General features: G+C 41.9%; 1 protein-coding gene across 13 annotated transcripts in view; it reads right to left on the bottom strand.

Annotated features, from left to right (window-relative positions):
* The window catches only part of RyR (Ryanodine receptor), a 388,707-nt gene that overhangs the window by 120,893 nt on the left and 248,782 nt on the right, over positions 1-19,032 (bottom strand). For all 13 annotated transcript variants that reach the window (XM_070101968.1, XM_070101970.1, XM_070101962.1 and 10 more), the window contains 5 exons: positions 15,675-15,889; positions 14,290-14,444; positions 3,701-3,825; positions 3,165-3,419; positions 2,119-2,325 (listed from right to left, as the gene is read on the bottom strand). In XM_070101968.1, coding sequence (XP_069958069.1) covers positions 2,119-2,325; positions 3,165-3,419; positions 3,701-3,825; positions 14,290-14,444; positions 15,675-15,889 — 957 coding nt within the window. The remainder of the gene's footprint in view (positions 1-2,118; positions 2,326-3,164; positions 3,420-3,700; positions 3,826-14,289; positions 14,445-15,674; positions 15,890-19,032) is intronic.

Genomic DNA, 19,032 nt, shown 5'->3' on the forward strand with positions numbered 1-19,032 from the left:
TGATAGCAAAATTATGGAAGACGTATTTTTAGATTCATAAATTAACTAGCTTATGGCTGACAAAGATTTTCAGATGATAATAAATGATGTGGAGTTAGTAACTTGGCGGTTGTTGAAGAACATTAGCAACGGGTTACTCTACAGACACAGAGATGTTAGCTACAAGGCGCTAGTAGATCAACTACTGCACAGTTACCAACGACTTGTCTGCAGTATGCTACTTCAGTTACAGTTCCTTCACTCACCTTTGTTTTTTTCTTCCTCTGATAACCTATTTGACATGAATGACGGCCATGGAGAAAGATTCTATCAAGATGCTGTGGCAATATAGACACGCAACTAAGATAAAGTCCCGAAATGATTGATTTCTGCTGGATGTTGGAACAAGACTTAGTCACTGGAGGCGCACACATGATGAAACCAAGCTAAACATTTTTTAAATGTCTGAACTGTTTACTGACACTATAACATTCGCTGCATTTGTTAGTACAGGATAACTGACTCTGACATAGGTACACATCTTTTACTGGATATCTCCGAATGGGAACCTTAAAGTGGTTGACAAAATTTTTTTTAATTTCTTTTTTTTCCCAGCTTTTCGTTTTTATTTCACTCATAACACGAGATGGCCTTATGCAATCAGATTCAAATTTTCAACGCTGGTGTATGGTAACTAGGGTAAAATTCTGACCCATTTCCACCTTCCTGCGTGGCTCCAATAATTTCCAAAACCCTCAGTGATGAATCTTCAAACGTTGGAATATGATGCCACCTACGTGGACGGTAATAGTGTGTATATGAGTGCATCTACCAATTTTTATGTGTAAATTGGTAAACTACTGATTCCGATAAACCACGATAAATACGCCTAATTTTACCTCTTCTGAATGACTTCAATGTTTAGTGACTGATGTATCTTAGGGTCAGGATAGTACCCATCAATAAAGTTTACTTCGTGTGCAAGCAAATTTGTCCAAGCACTAAATTTCTTGATAAACTTGCAATCGGAATATTTGAGATAACAGGAGAATGCCTCTTTAGATCAAGTTCAAATTTTCAGCCCTGGTGCGTTTTCCAGAAAGCAAGATTCACGTTCTTATTGGGTTGTATATATCCGAATTTACCAATTTTATTAAAAGAAATAGGGGTACTGATTTTCATTCAATAACTAAAGAATGCGTCATCTTATTGGCATCAAATTATTAACACCGGTACAGTCCATCAGCAGGATGACACCACAAAACTTTAGACTAAGTTGCAAATTGGAAATTTTAATAAAACTGTCAAAAACATCGAATTGTTTCGTCCAGAGCATTTACTGCAGAATGCATTTTCTGACAGGCTTCAAACTTTCAGTGTTAATGGCCTTGAATAAAAAAAACTCGATTTTCAATGACCTTTGTAAATGTTAAATTGCCAATTTTATCAAAATAAAATAGTTTCCACGTAATAACTAGAGAATTGTTCTTCTGGTCGGTTTCAAACTAGTACTAAAATACTGTATTTTAATTTAATTTTTTTTTAAATTTAATTTGGGCTTTGTACAAGCAAATTTGGCATTTTCATTGATTTTAATATAAAATTCGATTTCCTGAAAAAAATCTAAATCAAATATTTTTTCTTAGAGGATTGTCGAGAATGTTAATAAGAACAGAATTGCAAAAAGGAATTTGAGAAATAGAGTAAACTCACTTCTTACAGAGTTTTAATGTTCACCTGTTTAGTAAACTCTTAAAATATATGTGACGCATCTCACTGTATTTACAAAGTTCATTGCATTCTACAGTGTACATAGTATTACTCAGTGTTTACTGTATTCTACATTGTTCATTGTATACTACAGTGTTATTGTATTCTACGGTGTTTATTATATTCTAAAGTGTTTACTGTATTCTAGAATTTATTGTATTCTACATCGTTCATTGTATGCTACGGCGTACATTGTATACCACAGCGTACATTGTATACTTGTGTACAATGTATACTACAGAGTACATTGTATACTACAATGTACATTGCATACTATCAGTGGTGCGGGGAGCGAGCTCCCGTCCCTCAGATGTGAGCTGAGGTTCCTAACAACTAGCAATTGAGCTTGCGAGCGAGAGAAAACAGTACCTTGTCCAGCGAGGTGGCAGCGCGGAGGTCTGGAAGGAAGGCGCTCTCCAGGAGGTTGAAGAAGAGCTCTACATTATCCATGCCGTAGACGCGCTCTAGGAAGAGCACAATGCTCTGTTTGTGCGCTGGGATGAGGCCGGGAGGGATGTCGCTGCGGCCTTCCTCAGCTGCTGTCGTCGACAGTGTGAACCTCAATGACAACACACCCTAAAAGTGTATTTCCCTCATTATTAAAATTATTGTGTAAATCAGTATTGTACTGTTAACCTATTTTATAAGAAAGTCACATGTTAGGTACAACGACTCAATTACAACTGTGATATTTTATTTCGGCATAAAATGACACATTAGTTGCACATGTCTTGTTTACCTAACATATTGTGGGTAATGATGCCATTATTGCAGCAAGATAGTTACAGCCTGGGAATGAAAGATGGTTACAGCCTGGGAATGAAAGATGGTTACAGCCTGGGAATGAAAGATGGTTACAGCCTGGGAATGAAAGATGGTTACAGCCTGGGAATAAAAGCTAGCTGTGTTTCCCTGTCACACACCACCACACAGGATAGATCGCTTCCATCAGGTCAGGAAAGCCGTCGGTTTGAGCTCTGAGGTTCCAGAAGGACGACGAGGGACAACGTCAAACATTCCTGCGAAGTTTCAGGGGTTTTGCTGCAGCCGAGCTGGAATTATTATTACTTGGGGAGTTTGAGTTACTATTACTTGGGGATTACTAACTCTCGGGAAGAGGAGCAGCACAGTCAAACCAGCAAAGCACTGTGCAGCAATACGGATCTGTACTTTGAGTTATTCGATGAAAATAATTACTTACCAAGAAGAGAATGAAGATGCAAGGTACAGGAGCTTGTAAAACAGAGACGAAGATAGGTAGGTAGATATTTAGGTAGAAATGAAGGAAGAAAGGAAGCAGAGAGAGAGAGAGAGAGAGAGAGAGAGAGAGTATGGAGGACGAAATGGAGAACAGGGCATCGACGGAATAGACCAGGGAAACATGAAAGCAGGCGTGTATGTGTGGAGGGACGCACCTGCAGGTCTTCCAGAGGTACCAGGGAGCGCAGGATGGCCCTGGCTCGCAGGCTGTCGTTCTTGCCCTGAGCGATGACGTTGGTCTCAGGTGCGCAGCGACCCATCAGGTCAACCAGCGTGCAGTAGAAGGCCAGAATGGCTGCCCCTGTGTCTATGTAATCTTCGTCATCGTCTCCAGCAGGCATGGGGTGGTCGATAGGCACTGCGCCTTCGGCCTCTGCGCCGAGACGCTGCGCAGCAATGCGCTCTGACATCTGTAAAAGTAACAAAAACGAAATTGTGATGTCTGCTTATTCTCCTCAAGTTTGCTGAATAGTCTTATCAGAAAAATAACATTTACAGCACCCTGGCTGGAATAATTAAACGCTAAGCTACAAATTGGAGATGAAATTATGCAACGTTTCCGTCAGTTCTGGAGAATTACTGAGAGAACTCGATAATGGTCCAGGAAGGACTAAAACGTCTTGATTCATCTTCTCGTTTCATTGTTCCCGCCTGAGTGCAGCGATTGTTATTCCTCTCTAGCGGTGTTTACCTTGTTAGCATCGATGATGGCACGCAGGAGGCCCTCTCCTTCGCCTCGCAGCGCAGGTCCCAGGCACTCAGGCTTGCGGATCAGAAGACGGATCACCAGATTGGCGTTCTCCTCCACACTCTCACCTGTACCATACAAACACACACAGTCATTAACAACCTCCAAAGTGTATACTAAACATATTTAATTCTTGTTATTATTAATGTATTTATAAACGACTAAGTCAGCGTTATTTAGAAGTAATTAAATTATTAATTTTATTGTGCAGAAAATAAGCAGGCTTAATATCAACGGTTGGGCATAAATATTTCGAAAATAAATAAATCAATTTTAACAATAATATCTAGAGGTGTAATAAACAGAGGAATAAGGAGGTAATATCAAAATATGCTAGGGAAGGTTAGGGTTTCAGAACACTGGGGAAAACAGAACCACTGCAGCACAGAACACTGGGGAAAACAGAACCACTGCAGCACAGAACACTGGGGAAAACAGATACATTGCAGTACAGGACACTGGGGAAAACAGAACCACTGCTGTACAGGACACTGGGGAAAACAGAACCACTGCAGTAGGACACGGGAAAACAGAACCTCCTGCGGTATAGGACATGGTACAAGAGAACCTCTGCAGTACAGGACACTGGTATAAGAGAACCCCTGTAGTGCAGGACACTGGTACAAGAGAACCCCTGCAGTACACGACACTGGTACAAGAGAACCCCTGCAGTACAAGACACTGGTACAACAGAACCCCTGCAGTACAGGACACTAAGAAAACAGCAGTCTAACAATACAATCATCAATCACAAGCGTGTATTAGAGAGATGCAGTCGATGATACCAGTGTAAGTAAGTACTTATGTCATGATTTAGTGTCTTCACTCACCTGAGTGCATTTGTAAACTCGGGTGGTTTTGTATACCTGAGTGCTTCTTGTACGAATGAAGCAAGTATATTACTGAAGCAAGTGTACTAACGACATAAATGTATGAATGAAACAGTCATGTGTATGAATGAAACGTGTTTAAATGAAGCTGTTAGATGTATGAAATAAATAGATGAATAAGGGTGTATAAATGTTGGTATATGAATAAGAAGAAGCTTGCAGGGTGAACACGAGTCCAGTAAAGTCAATCAGTCGTACTGACACTTACACGAATTTCAGCACCATCGCATTTACTCAAAATTTCCTGATGTAAAGGTCGTACTGAACTCCCTAAAAAAATGATTTTCTATTTTTCTCTTATGCACTGATGAACAGAATTCCGTGAATTAACTTTAACATTTGCCGTGTATTTAACTTAGTAACCTCGCTTAACCTTGCTAAAGTTAACGGAATATAAACTAGCACGTTGGCTAATATTTAGACTGAAGTTGGTTAATATTTAGACTGTGTTGCACAGAGCTATTGTAACAATGATCTTACATAGTATTTCTTTGTAAGTCAAGAAAGCAAGATTTGCCTAACACGTGTATATACACTGAGAGATGTGTATGTCTAAGTGTATATACACTGACAATTTACTTCAATCTATTTCTTATAAATTCTTTTTAAAAATTTTCACTGGTGTAGAAACGATAAACTTGGTGACCCTTACACGGCCAATAAGTTTAAATCCAATACATGAAACACCTCCGCCTAAAATACATGAAAAATATATTGTAACATGTAAAAAATGTACGCGTTAAAAACGCTTGTAATAATGAAGGAATGGAAAAGAGAAGTTAATGTGTCCACTTCACATAACCTCATGGAACTCATTGATTTTCTGTCTGAAAACCCCGTGGTACAAGGTCACTTGCCTTCACCAAATCCACATGAAGTGAGTCCAGTTGTCCGCCCAAGGACTTCTTGCTTAATACTTTCGAGGGAGAGGGGCGAGGCAAGCTGGTGCAGTGTCGGGACGAGGCAAGCTGGTGCAGTGTTGGGGCGAGGCAAGCTGGTGCAGTGTTGGGGCGAGGCAAGCTGGTGCAGTGTTGGGGCGAGGTAAGCTGGTGCAGTGTTGGGGCGAGGCAAGCTGGTGCAGTGTTGGGGCGAGGCAAGCTGGTGCAGTGTTGGGGCGAGGCAAGCTGGTGCAGTGTTGGGGCGAGGCAAGCTGGTGCAGTGTTGGGGCGAGGTAAGCTGGTGCAGTGTTGGGGCGAGGTAAGCTGGCGCAGTGTTGGGGCGAGGTAAGCTGGTGCAGTGTTGGGGCGAGGCAAGCTGGTGCAGTGTTGGGGCGAGGCAAGCTGGTGCAGTGTTGGGGCGAGGCAAGCTGTTGCAGTGTTGGGGCGAGGCAAGCTGGTGCAGTGTTGGGGCGAGGTAAGCTGGTGCAGTGTTGGGGCGAGGTAAGCTGGCGCAGTGTTGGGGCGAGGTAAGCTGGTGCAGTGTTGGGGCGAGGCAAGCTGGTGCAGTGTTGGGGCGAGGTAAGCTGGTGCAGTGTTGGGGCTAGGCAAGCTGGTGTAGTGTTGGGGCGAGGCAGGCTGGTGCATTGTTAGGGCGAGGCAAGCTGGTGCAGTGTTGGGTCGAGGCAAGCTGGTGCAGTGCTGGGTCGAGGCAAGCTGGTGCAGTGTTCAAATTCAAATTCAAAGTTTATTCTCTATAAGGATTAAAATGTTGAATTTACAGAATTTGGTTATTGTGTGGTTTATATGTAGTTAAATAATGATTACAGAGTGTACCACTAGAACGCCTAGCATGGCTAGGCATTTCGGGCAGACTTAGTTTAATTCTTTATTTTAAAATATTACAAATTATGAGGTAAGTTGGTATTATGGCTAAGTGACTAAATACTAGTTTGTGAGTTTAGCAATGTGAATGCTTTTGTTTTGGCACAGTACATAGTTTCAGTATTGGAGTATCATAGGATTCATTATTTTAAGATTGAGATTAATATTTCTGTTTATGGTCAAATGGGTGAGTGAGTGTAAGTGTGAGCCACCAGGTGGTATTCGTGTAGTTAGTTGATGGGGTGTATCAGGGAGATAAGATGTTTTCTAGTGGTAGTTTTGAAGGTGATGAATGTGTCTGCAGTTCTAGAGTTCTCAGGTAGGGTGTTCCAAATTTTAGGGCCTTTGACATACATTGAATTTTTGTAAAGGTTTAGTCGGACACGGGGAATGTCGTAGAGATGTTTGTGTCTGGTGTTATGCCTGTGGGTTCTGTCACAACTATCAAGAAAGCGTTTTAGGTCAAGGTTGATATTGGAGTTTAAGGTCCTGTAGATGTAGATTGCACAGTAGTAAGTGTGGATGTACTGAACAGGGAGTAAGTTTAGATCTATGAAGAGTGGGGGGTGTGTTACCAGGGACGGAATTTAGTGATTATTCTTACTGCAGCTTTTTGTTGGGTTATTATTGGCTTTAGGTGTGTTGCTGCAGTTGATCCCCAAGCACAAATGGCATAGGTGAGGTATGGATAAATAAGTGAGTGGTATAGTGTGAGAAGGGCATTTTGCGGCACGTAGTATCTTATCTTGGAGAGGATCCCAACCGTTTTGGATACTTTTTTGGTTATGTGTTGGATATGGGTGCTGAAATTCAGGTTGTTGTCAAGGTATAGGCCTAGGAATTTGCCCTCATTATGTCTGGTAATTAGAGTGTTGTCGATCTTAATGTTAATTTGTGCATCTCCTGCTCTGCTACCAAACACAATATAGTAGGTTTTGTCAGTGTTAAGCGTAAGTTTATTGGCTGTCATACAAGTCGATATTTTGATCAGCTCCTCGTTAACAATGGTGTTGAGGGTGGCAAGATTAGGGTGAGAGATGACATAAGTTGTGTCAGCAAAGAGAATGGGTTTCAGGTGTTGGGATACGTTTGGAAGATCATTGATGTATATGAGGAAGAGCAGGGGACCAAGGACACTTCCTTGCGGAACTCCAGTATCAGGTGGCCGTGTTGTTGATGCTGTGTCTTTAATGGTGACATACTGATACCTATTAGTAAGGTAAGATTTGAAGTAAGCAAGCGCATGGCCTCTTATACCGTAATGGTCAAGTTTGTGGAGTAGGATGTCGTGGTCTACTGTGTCAAAAGCTTTTCTTAGGTCAATAAAAATTCCTAGTGGATATTCCTTATTTTCCAATGCTGTGTAAAGCAGATCTAGCATTTTTATGATTGCATCATTAGTGCTTTTATTTTTCCTGAATCCAAATTGGCAGGGGTTGAGTATGTTTTGTGCTGTTATAAATGAATATAGTCTCCTGTGCACGAGTTTCTCAAAGATTTTGGATAGCAACGGTAAGTTTGATATTGGCCTATAGTTGTTTAAGTCTGTAGGGTCACCACCTTTATGTATTGGTGTAACCCTTGCCATCTTGAGTAGTGTTGGGTCGAGGCAAGCTGGTGCAGTGTTGGGTCGAGGCAAGCTGGTGCAGTGTTGGGTCGAGGCAAGCTGGTGCAGTGTTGGGTCGAGGCAAGCTGGTGCAGTGTTGGGTCGAGGCAAGCTGGTGCAGTGTTGGGTCGAGGCAAGCTGGTGCAGTGTTGGGTCGAGGCAAGCTGGTGCAGTGTTGGGTCGAGGCAAGCTGGTGCAGTGTTGGGTCGAGGCAAGCTGGTGCAGTGTTGGGTCGAGGCAAGCTGGTGCAGTGTTGGGTCGAGGCAAGCTGGTGCAGTGTTGGGTCGAGGCAAGCTGGTGCAGTGTTGGGTCGATGCAAGCTGGTGCAGTGTTGGGTCGAGGCAAGGTGGTGCAGTGTTGGGTCGAGGCAAGCTGGTGCAGTGTTGGGTCGAGGCAAGCTGGTGCAGTGTTGGGTCGAGGCAAGCTGGTGCAGTGTTGGGTCGAGGCAAGCTGGTGCAGTGTTGGGTCGAGGCAAGCTGGTGCAGTGTTGGGTCGAGGCAAGCTGGTGCAGTGTTGGGTCGATGCAAGCTGGTGCAGTGTTGGGTCGAGGCAAGCTGGTGCAGTGTTGGGTCGAGGCAAGCTGGTGCAGTGTTGGGTCGAGGCAAGCTGGTGCAGTGTTGGGTCGAGGCAAGCTGGTGCAGTGTTGGGTCGAGGCAAGCTGGTGCAGTGTTGGGTCGAGGCAAGCTGGTGCAGTGTTGGGTCGAGGCAAGCTGGTGGAGTGTTGGGTCGATGCAAGCTGGTGCAGTGTTGGGTCGAGGCAAGCTGGTGCAGTGTTGGGTCGAGGCAAGCTGGTGCAGTGTTGGGTCGAGGCAAGCTGGTGCAGTGTTGGGTCGATGCAAGCTGGTGCAGTGTTGGGTCGAGGCAAGCTGGTGCAGTGTTGGGTCGAGGCAAGCTGGTGCAGTGTTGGGTCGAGGCAAGCTGGTGCAGTGTTGGGTCGAGGCAAGCTGGTGCAGTGTTGGGTCGATGCAAGCTGGTGCAGTGTTGTGAGGCTCAGTGAGTACACATTCTAGCGTCCTCAGAAAACGATACGATAAACAAAGTATATATTTCCTTCATTCATCTGATACTAAAAGCTCCAACGGTGGGTCATCATCCAAGACCCGTGTTAGGAATCACTTGTCCTGTTTCCTGACGAACTTACTTAGTCTAATATTATATTGCTAATGTTATTTTCGTTAACAGCTAAAGCGAAAATATCATGCTTTATATTATTAGTTGTCTTATATCTTAAGTTTACGTATATAGGCAGGTTGTAACAACTACACTACATTGTGCTCGCTAAAACGTTTTGATTGGCTACCCGTGCTACAAACTACCTGTTTGTTTGTTTACTGGGGCGTGCGGTAAACCAGTAGGTGTAATCTTGCCCCTGCAGTGCTCCTTCGCTCTCTCTTTCCCTCTCTCTCGCTTGATCTCTCTCCTCTGTCTGGGAGAATGTTGTTCTCTACTCGTGTCATGTAGACTCTGTTTCCTGGTAGAGTGTCTCCGTTGGTGAGCCGCAACATACATCTCGTAATTATGCGCCAAAAAAAGTTCACAGAGCCTTTTTCTGAGGTTGTTTCGTAAGAGACTGTGTTTCAGGTGCTGAGTCCAACTCCAGATCTACCTTGTTCTGACTGGCATCTACGCACTGTCGTATTCAGGGTTTGGAAATTGCTGAACTCAGATTCGGTATTTTTTTTTTTTTTTTTTTGCCTTGTATGGAGAACTTATCGCTTTGTCTCCTCCTTTGTCTGACGCTGTGCTATTCACTGCTGCTTCGTGTATTTTGTCGTTTGGTGAATTTGTCGTGTAAGTGTTCAAGCAAGCTGTTATATTTCTTTTCTATAGGTCAAAGGTTAGCTTCTCTGGGGACTTTGTCAGTCACATGCTTAGCCTAGCCTAGCACACCATACTCGCGTACAGTAAATTTCGTTACAGTAACGTACCAGATGGTACAGTTTCTTTGAAAGTATTTCTATGCTCAGTATCATAATTAAAGTGCTGACTGCACAGTCAAATTAAATGTACAGAACACTAAGCACTAGTTGCAGAAGCTAAACACCAAGCCAAGTGTAGTAGCAACTTATATATTTATAAGTTTACATTCAACTAAATATTATTTAACCTAGACACCTTTTCGTTATTTAAAGTTATCAAACTTTATTTTGGTTAGTATGATTTCATCCAGTTGTAATCCCAAAGCGCTATGAGAAGCCCCCAAATGATAGGGGATAACTGTACTTCAATTTTACCTAACGACCTGTTATAAAGCCAGAAACAGGCTAGGTACTAGAGAGTGAGCAAGACGTTGTTGACTTAGTATTCTCTGGTAGATATCTATGATAAGGGATGTCGCATTTTGTAATATACACTGAGGACACGCCTACCATGCGTGAGGATAAGGATACACGACACCAGTGAAAGGTCTACCGTGCGTGAGGATGAGGATACACGACACCAGTGAAAGGTCTACCGTGCGTGAGGATGAGGATACATAGACACCAGTGAAAGCTCTACCGTGCGTGAGGATGAATATACATGACATCAGTGAGGGGCCTACCGTGAGTGAGGATAATGATACATGACTGGTAATGGCCAGGTTTAGCGATTCTTTTTTATTATAATAATAATAATGGTAAGGGCCTAAGCTACGTGAGGGTGAGGATACACGACGCTAGTGAGGGAGGGTACGTGAGGATGAGGAAGAAATGATAAGGGTGTACCTTGCAGCTCCTGGTCCCTGTTCAGACCTGGTAAAAGTAAGCCACACTACAAGCCAACCCGGGATGTCATACTACAAGCCAGCCTGGCGTTCTTCACTATAAGAGAGCCTGGTGTAACACACTACAAGCCAACTTGGTGTCACTACAAGCCAGCTTGATATCACACTACATGAAAGCATGGTGTCACACTACAAGCTAGCTTGGTGTCACACTACAAGCCAATTTGGTGTGTCACACTACAAGACAGTTTGGTGTGTCACACTGCAAGCCAGTCTGGCGTCCTTCACTATAAGAGAGCCTGGCGTGTCATACCACAAGCCAGCTTGGTGTGTCACACTACAAGCCAGCTTGGTGCATCACACTACAAGAAAGCTTGGTGTGCCACACTACAAGCCAGCCTGGTTTGCCACACTACAAGCCAGCATGGTGTGTCACACTACAAGCCAGCTTGGTGTCTCATACTACAAGCCAGCCTGGTGTGTCACAATACAAGTCATCTTGGTGTCATACTTCAAACCGGCTTGGTGTGTCATACTATAAGCATGCTTGGTGTCACATTACAAGTCAGCCTAGTGAGTCTCACTACAAGCCAACTTGGTGTCACACTACAAGCCAGTTTGATGTGTCACACTACAAGACAGTTTGGTGTGTGACATTGCAAGCCAGTCTGGCGTCCTTCACTATGAGAGAGCCTGGTGTGTCATACTACAAGCCAGCTTGGTGTGTCACACTACAAGCCAACTTGGTGAGTCACACTACAAACCAGCTTGGTGCCACAATACAAGCCAGCTTGGTGCATCACACAAGAAAGCTTGGTGTGCCACACTACAAGCCAGCTTGGTGTGTCACACTACAAGCCAGCTTGGTGTGTCTCACTACAAACCAGCTTGGTGTTACACTGCATGTCAGCCTAACATGCTACAATACAAGCAAGTCTGGCGTGTTACAATAAGAGCAGGCCTAGCATGCCACACTGCAAGCCAGCCTAGCATGGTAAAATGCAAGCCAGCCTGATGTGTTACACTACAAGCCAGCTTGAAGTGCCACACTACAAGCCACCTTTGCATGGTACAAATCAGCCTGGATTGCCACACTACAAGCCAGCCTTGCATGCTACAATACAAGCCAGCCTGGAGTGCTACAATATTAAGTCAGCTTGGTGTGTCATACTACAAACCAGCTTGGTGTGTCACACTACAAGCCATCTTCGTGTGTCACACTACAAGCCAGCCTTGTGTGTCACACAAGTCAGCCTGGTGTGTCACAGTACAAGCCATCTTCGTGTGTTATACTACAACCCAGTGTGGTGTATCACACTACAAGCCAGCCTTGTGTGTTACACAAGTCATCTTGGTGTGTCACACAACAAGTTATCTTGGTGTGTCATACTCAAGCCAGCCTGGCGTGGTGTGTCACACTACAAGCCAGCCTTGTGTCACACAACAAGTCAGCTTGGTGTGTCACACTACAAGCCAGCCTTGTGTCACACAAGTCAGCTTGGTGTGTCATACTACAAGCCAGCCTTGTGTGTCACACCACAAGCCAGCTTGGTGTGTCACACTACAAGCCAGCCTGGCGTATCACACTACAAGCCATCCTGACGTGTCACAACGCTACCAGACTGGTTACGCAACAGATGTAACCTTCCTACTCTTTAAGTGTTATCTGATAGGTCAAGCTGAGCAAGTCTTTGACCAATCAGACCACAGTATAAGCAGAAGTAGGTGACCATTAACGTTAAAAACAAAATACTCACAGCCTAGCAGGCAACACTACTCTCTACAGCAAGCTGTTTAATTTACATTTTTGAAAGCTCTAAATACAAAATACAGGATGTATTAATGCAGAATAATGGATTTATTAAAAGGAAAGTTAATCCAATCTTTATTTATAATTTTCTAACGCAACTAATGTAATATGCTTAAGAAAATAAGAACTAAGATTTACCAAATTATAGCAAATACTAATGATTATATACAGGCAAGCCTCGCTTTACAGCGTTTCGCTAATACAGCTGTTTTCAATTATACCCATTCTTCATTTATTCAGACTTCCTACAGTAAATATATTCACCACTCATTACAAGCTAAGGACAAAAATATTTTAAGGTAAGTAATGTGTGTACTGTATATGCAGTTTTTAGGCCTAGCTATATTGCTCACTTAATATATGATAGCGTAAACATGATATCAGGTTTTTAAAAGCATTTGAAAATGAAAAAAAAAAAAAAAAAAAGGCTGATTCACTTTACAGCGTAACCCGGAACCTAATCTGCTGTATGAGCAGGGCCCGCATACATACATATATATTATACATGTGTGTGTGTGTTTGTTTGTGTATTTATACATTGAGGTGGATAAACAGTGTACTGCTGAAAATACAGAACACAAATAACAAAAAAGGCACAATACCGTGACTGGAATGATACACAAATAACCCGCACATAAAAGAGAGAAGCTTACGACGACGTTTCGGTCCGACTCGGACCATTGACAAAGTCACACTTTGTCAATGGTCCAAGTCGGACCGAAACGTCGTCGTAAGCTTCTCTCTTTTTTGTGCGGGTTATTTGTATACAGAACACAATACACACTGCAGAAGAGCATTAACTAGGTCGACGTTTCGCTCTGTGTCCAGATTTATAGTCAGGTCTTGATAAAGTTCTACATAGAGTGAAATGTTGCCCCCAATAAATGCCTCTTCTACAACAAGTGTCTTCTATATAGAGGTGTACATTATATCTTTGGGCGTCAATAGGGTTTAAAGTCTATCAACTACACTCGGGCCACTGAGGCTGCAAGTAACGTTTTCTTCACCAGACAAAAAATACTTTAATTACTAAAATAGGGATTAAATTACTCTCAATGTATATATACAGATAAGAAAAACGACTCTATACCCTTACTGGAACTATACACAAATAACCCGTACGTATGACCTACGTACGGATTATTTATGAATATACACAGGGAAATACACCTCAGGGTGCCTGTATCGTGTGCCTCCAGGGCCAAGTCATGATGGCTCACTGTGGCACTTAATCTTTAAAAGTAATAATATGTCTCTTCTTTCATTTATATTTTCTCTATTTTCATTCGTCTCCTACACACGCAGTACCTAACTCCCCCCCAAGCAGTACCTACCTCCCACCCACACACATAGTACCTACCTTAACCATACACGCAGTACCTAACTCCCACCCACACACACACACGTAGTACCTACCTTCTCCATACACGCAGTACCTAACTCCCCCTCCCCCACGCAGTACCTAACTCTCTCTCCCCCACGCAGCACCTACCTCCCACCCACACACACACACGTAGTACCTACCTTCTCCATACGCGTGGTACCTAACTCCCCCTCCCCCCATGCAGCACCAAACTCTCCCGCCCCCCACGTAGTACCTACCTCCCCCATACACGCAGTACCTATCTCCCACCCACACACGCAGTATTTAAATCCCCCAACACACACGCAGTACCTACCTTCCACCCACACGGACGCAGTACCTACCTCCCACTCACACGGACGCATACCTACTTCCCACCCACACACACTCAGTACCTACCTCCAACCCACACGCAGAACCTGAGGAAGTCGAGGTAACGCTCTCCCTCTACTGGGTCCCAGCCCAGGTCTGGGTAGCCTCGCTCCACCAGGTCACTGTTGCTCTGAAGTCCACATCTTGAAAGGTACACAGCAATCTTTTCTAAGTGGTGTTCTCTGTCGGGGAGGAAGAAGTAAGCAGTGAAACATACTGAAACACAATACTGTGTTTACTTAAATATGTGACTTTTCAGGTGTTATCTTGCCTATTCCAACATTATTGTGTTCATTTATATATTACTGTTTTAATATTATTATGCGTGTCTAAAAATTGTGCCTATTTGAATATGATTCCGCATATTCAAACGGTATTGATATTATTCAAACATTGCTGTGAACATTTATACATTATTATTAATATTAATGTCTGCTTATTTCAATGTTATTGTTTTTATATAAATATTTTTGTCCTTATTTAAACATTGTTGTCTTTGTTTAAATATTATTACTGTACTTAAGTAATGTTATTGTACTTATGTAAATATTAATGTACTTATTTAATATTACTTTATATTCAACATATAACGCGCAATTTAAACATTATATTGATCGAATTCAAACATTATTGATCTTTTTTAAACATTATTGATCTTGTTTAAACCTTATTGATTTTATTCAAACATTGGTGTGAATATTCAAACATCAATTCGCTTTCTTGTTGTCAACATTTAAGCAACTTCATTCTCTAATGTTTGTTATAAACTAACCGTCCTGGAAAATGTTTCACAAGACGTGTGGATGACTGGTGAAGACTTGTATCAAGTTACTTGTGGGTAATATAGTAACCAGAGACTTTCAAAGATGTCTAGAGTAACGGGAGGTGTTATTCATCGAAGGTATACAATACAGTACCGACAGCTTGATAAATAAGACACACGTGCAGCACTTGGGTATTATTTGTGTCGGAACTTTCTGCCTGTACGTTTGGCTTCTCCACGCCTAGCAGTTTTTCTTTTCAATCCCAGGCTTTTGCAGTCCCAGCAACCGTCTTCAGTTCAAGGTTTTTCAGTCCCAGCAAATTTCTTCAATTCATTTTTTTTTCAATCCCAGCAAGCTTCTTCAATACTTACATGAAAGTCGCCTCCGTACTCGATTGAAAAAAAAAAAAAGCCTGTTGCAGTATAGATGAAGTGTTTCGTCATTAAAGATACCTAAATGTTGCACATGTGTGTTATTCATACACGATAGGTGTTGGTGATGTTCCAAAACTGTAAGAGGTACCAAGGGTCATTAAAGGATGTACTACGGGTATAGTAGTTACCAGTGGTCACACAACAGGGCATCAACGGTTAGAGAGGGATGTAACAGACTTCTTGGAGTTATCAGGAATGATAGGAGTGTATATACCTGAGAGCCAGAGCCAGCTCAGTGTTGTCCATGAGGGAGGAGTAGGCGACGTCGAGCGGGGTCGTGCCTCTGAGGGAGGGCCGGGAGAGCAGGATGTAAGAGTTCTCCAGCAGGAAGGGCAGGTGGTCGAACATAGCCTTCTGGTTCTGGCCTCCCGTGCGACAGAAGTAGCACAGGAACTTGCAGCACGCCACCACCATCTCGTGCGACGTGTCCTGTCGCAGCGCACGTACAATACAAATTGATCTCACAATTCATCCCTTACAACGATAATTATAAACTTATTATCAGCATTATTAACATAATTATTATTATATTCATGGGGGAATGAAAGGTGATCTCGTTTGATCTAGGGGAAGGGTAGCTCCAATTCCTTGGATCAAAAGATCTTTACCAGCATCAATTAGTTCACCTTACAAAGTATAGCTCACTGTTCCCGTGCCTGTTATTTTGCTTTCATCATACTGTTACCAGGATGATGCATGTATCGTGTATTGTTTGAAAAGATGATACATGCGCCGTGCATTGTTAGAATTATACGTGTGGTATATTGTTTGCTAGAATGATACATGTGCCGTGCATTGCTTGCTAGGATGATACGTGTGTCGTGTTGCGTTGGCTAGGATGATACGTGGGTGGTTTACTGTTTGCTAATTATTCTGCTCTCATCATCTTAAACAAATTACCTACACATCAATATACAACTAATGTATCATTCAGTGAATGCTTTACACGGGGATATATGGATCACGTATACATTGAACATTATTCACTGGTGAATGTGATTCTTTGAAAAGAATGCGTGAGGATCGGGAAGGGGCTACAAAAACCCAATCAGGTAAAAAAAAAAAAAAGTCTTATTATTTTTCTGTTTTTTCAATTTTTTTTTGAACTAGATATGAAAGGCAGCAAGCATTGCTTGGATTTTTTATATTATATTTTTTAAGTTAACGAAGGTGTGTAATAGTTCACAGATGTGACCTTAAGCACTGTTCACAGAGGTGACCTTGAACATAGTTCACAGAGGTGACCTTGAACCTAGTTCACAGAGGTGACCTTGAACCTAGTTCACAGAGGTGACCTTGAACATAGTTCACAGAGGTGACCTTGAACATAGTTCACAGAGGTGACCTTGAACCTAGTTCACAGAGGTGACCTTGAACATAGTTCACAGAGGTGACCTTGAACCTAGTTCACAGAAGTGACCTTGAACATAGCTCACAGAAGTGACCTTAAGCACTGTTCACAGAGGTGACCTTGAAGATAGTTCACAGAGGTGACCTTGAACATAGTTCACAGAGGTGACCTTGAACCTAGTTCACAGAAGTGACCTTGAACATAGCTCACAGAAGTGACCTTGAACATTGTTCACAGAGGTGACCCTGAACATTGTTCAGGTGACCTTGAACACTGCTCAGAGGTGACCTTGAACATACACTTGAAACTGTTACTCTGTTGTCTTAATGACGATAATACAACTTCACAAATTCCCATAATAAACAAACAAAATAAAACGCACATCAACATTCCCAGTGTATATACACTGAGCGTTTTCTTCCAAGCTTATTGTAGGAGTTACAGTTAGTTGCTTGCTTTATTAGACTCAAATTTTATTAACTACACAAGGATCATTAAGGCTGCATGTCACATGCAGCAGTCAAAGACTACTATTGTATTATCTCCCAACGTATATATATATACATGGATAGACTCATACCTCTTGGTGTATATGCCTTTGTAAGTGCTTTGTTTAAAAACCTAATGCGGTCGATAGGTTTTCAACTTAACCAACCAATATTATGTTGTCATGGAACCAAGAGATTAATTCTCTGTATATTTATAGGATATACGATCAGTGAAAACTTTATACAGTTGACATAAAGGATCCAATATTTTTTTTAATTATTCGTGTTTGAGTTCCCTTCATAAGGCTAAATAGAGTTTAAACTTTTTCATACATTTTCGTACGAATCAAAGCCATTTCATAACGTCTATGCAAAGCAAACTTGAGAGAACATGCACTGAATAAAACAGGATAATAAATGCAATGACAGTGAAATAAGAGTGCGGTGAATATATAATGAGTAGAATGCAAGGTAGCCTAGCAAGGTTAATGAGGCGACTGATGGAGGATATATGAAGCACAGGCCAGGCACAGCTGCTGCAGTACGATGTGCTCATCCACACACCTAAATGAAATAATAATAATAATAATAATATTAATATTATAATAATAATAATAATATTAATATTATAATAATAATAATAATTATAATAATAATAATAATAATAATAATAATAATAATAATAATAATAATAATAATAATAGTGAATAAAAAGGCAGAATACCGTGACTGGAACAATACACAGATAACCCGCTCGTAAGAAAATGAAACCTAAGATTACGTTTCGGTCCGACTTGGACCGAAACGTCATCATAAGTTTCATTCTTCTATGTGCGGGTTATTGGTGCAATTATAATAAAAATAATAATAATAATCTAGTCTGAGGTATGGGGAAAAGATGTTTGAATTGTAATAGTAGTAATATACCTCTGGCAAGACAGCTATTGAAGGAGTGATGGTGCATGTGTTTCCTTGAAGGGAAACAGCAGATGTAGTAAACTAAATAATAATAATAATAATAACCTAGTTTAAGAAATAAAAAGCAAAAACATGTGAAAACAGATATCATATGGGGAGGAAGCAGTATATGGGAGAGGGAGGGACGGGACTCGAACTTCCGACTCGATGCCTATTAAATATCTCATCCGCTGAAGAGGGTTTCTGGGATCGAAAGAATCAGATATTCCCTACATTGTGGGATTTATCTGCACATGCTTGCATCAGTGTTTGCCGGGATACTTTGTATATGCAGTATATATTCAATTGTATACATTTCGTACTTTACATAGATACAAACTTATATATATATATATATATATATATATATATATATATATATATATATATATATATATATATATATATATATATATATATCAAGAAATGAAATGTGACTTGCTGAATGCTGCAAACTGCAAGCTTTAGCAAGATGCAAGCTGCAAACTGCAGGATGTAGCAAGCAGTAGCAGGCTGTTACAGGCCGCAGGTTGCAGACTGCTTGTAGCATGCTGCAGGCTGCAAGCAGCAGCAGGCCGCTGCAGCACATTGGTACTTACGGGAGGAAAAGGCTGTAGAAGGTAGGTTTCGGAGGCTTGGAAGAAATAAGAAGACAAGACTTTTTCACTGAAGAATCTCTTAGCAAAGTGGTCAGTAGACACTTAAAGACAGCGAGTCTTCTTGGTACTGATAATTGATGGTAGGTGTAGCGAGCTATTGACATACACACTCAACAC

This window comes from Cherax quadricarinatus, chromosome 5, assembly GCF_038502225.1.
Source record: "Cherax quadricarinatus isolate ZL_2023a chromosome 5, ASM3850222v1, whole genome shotgun sequence".
NCBI lineage: Eukaryota > Metazoa > Arthropoda > Malacostraca > Decapoda > Parastacidae > Cherax > Cherax quadricarinatus.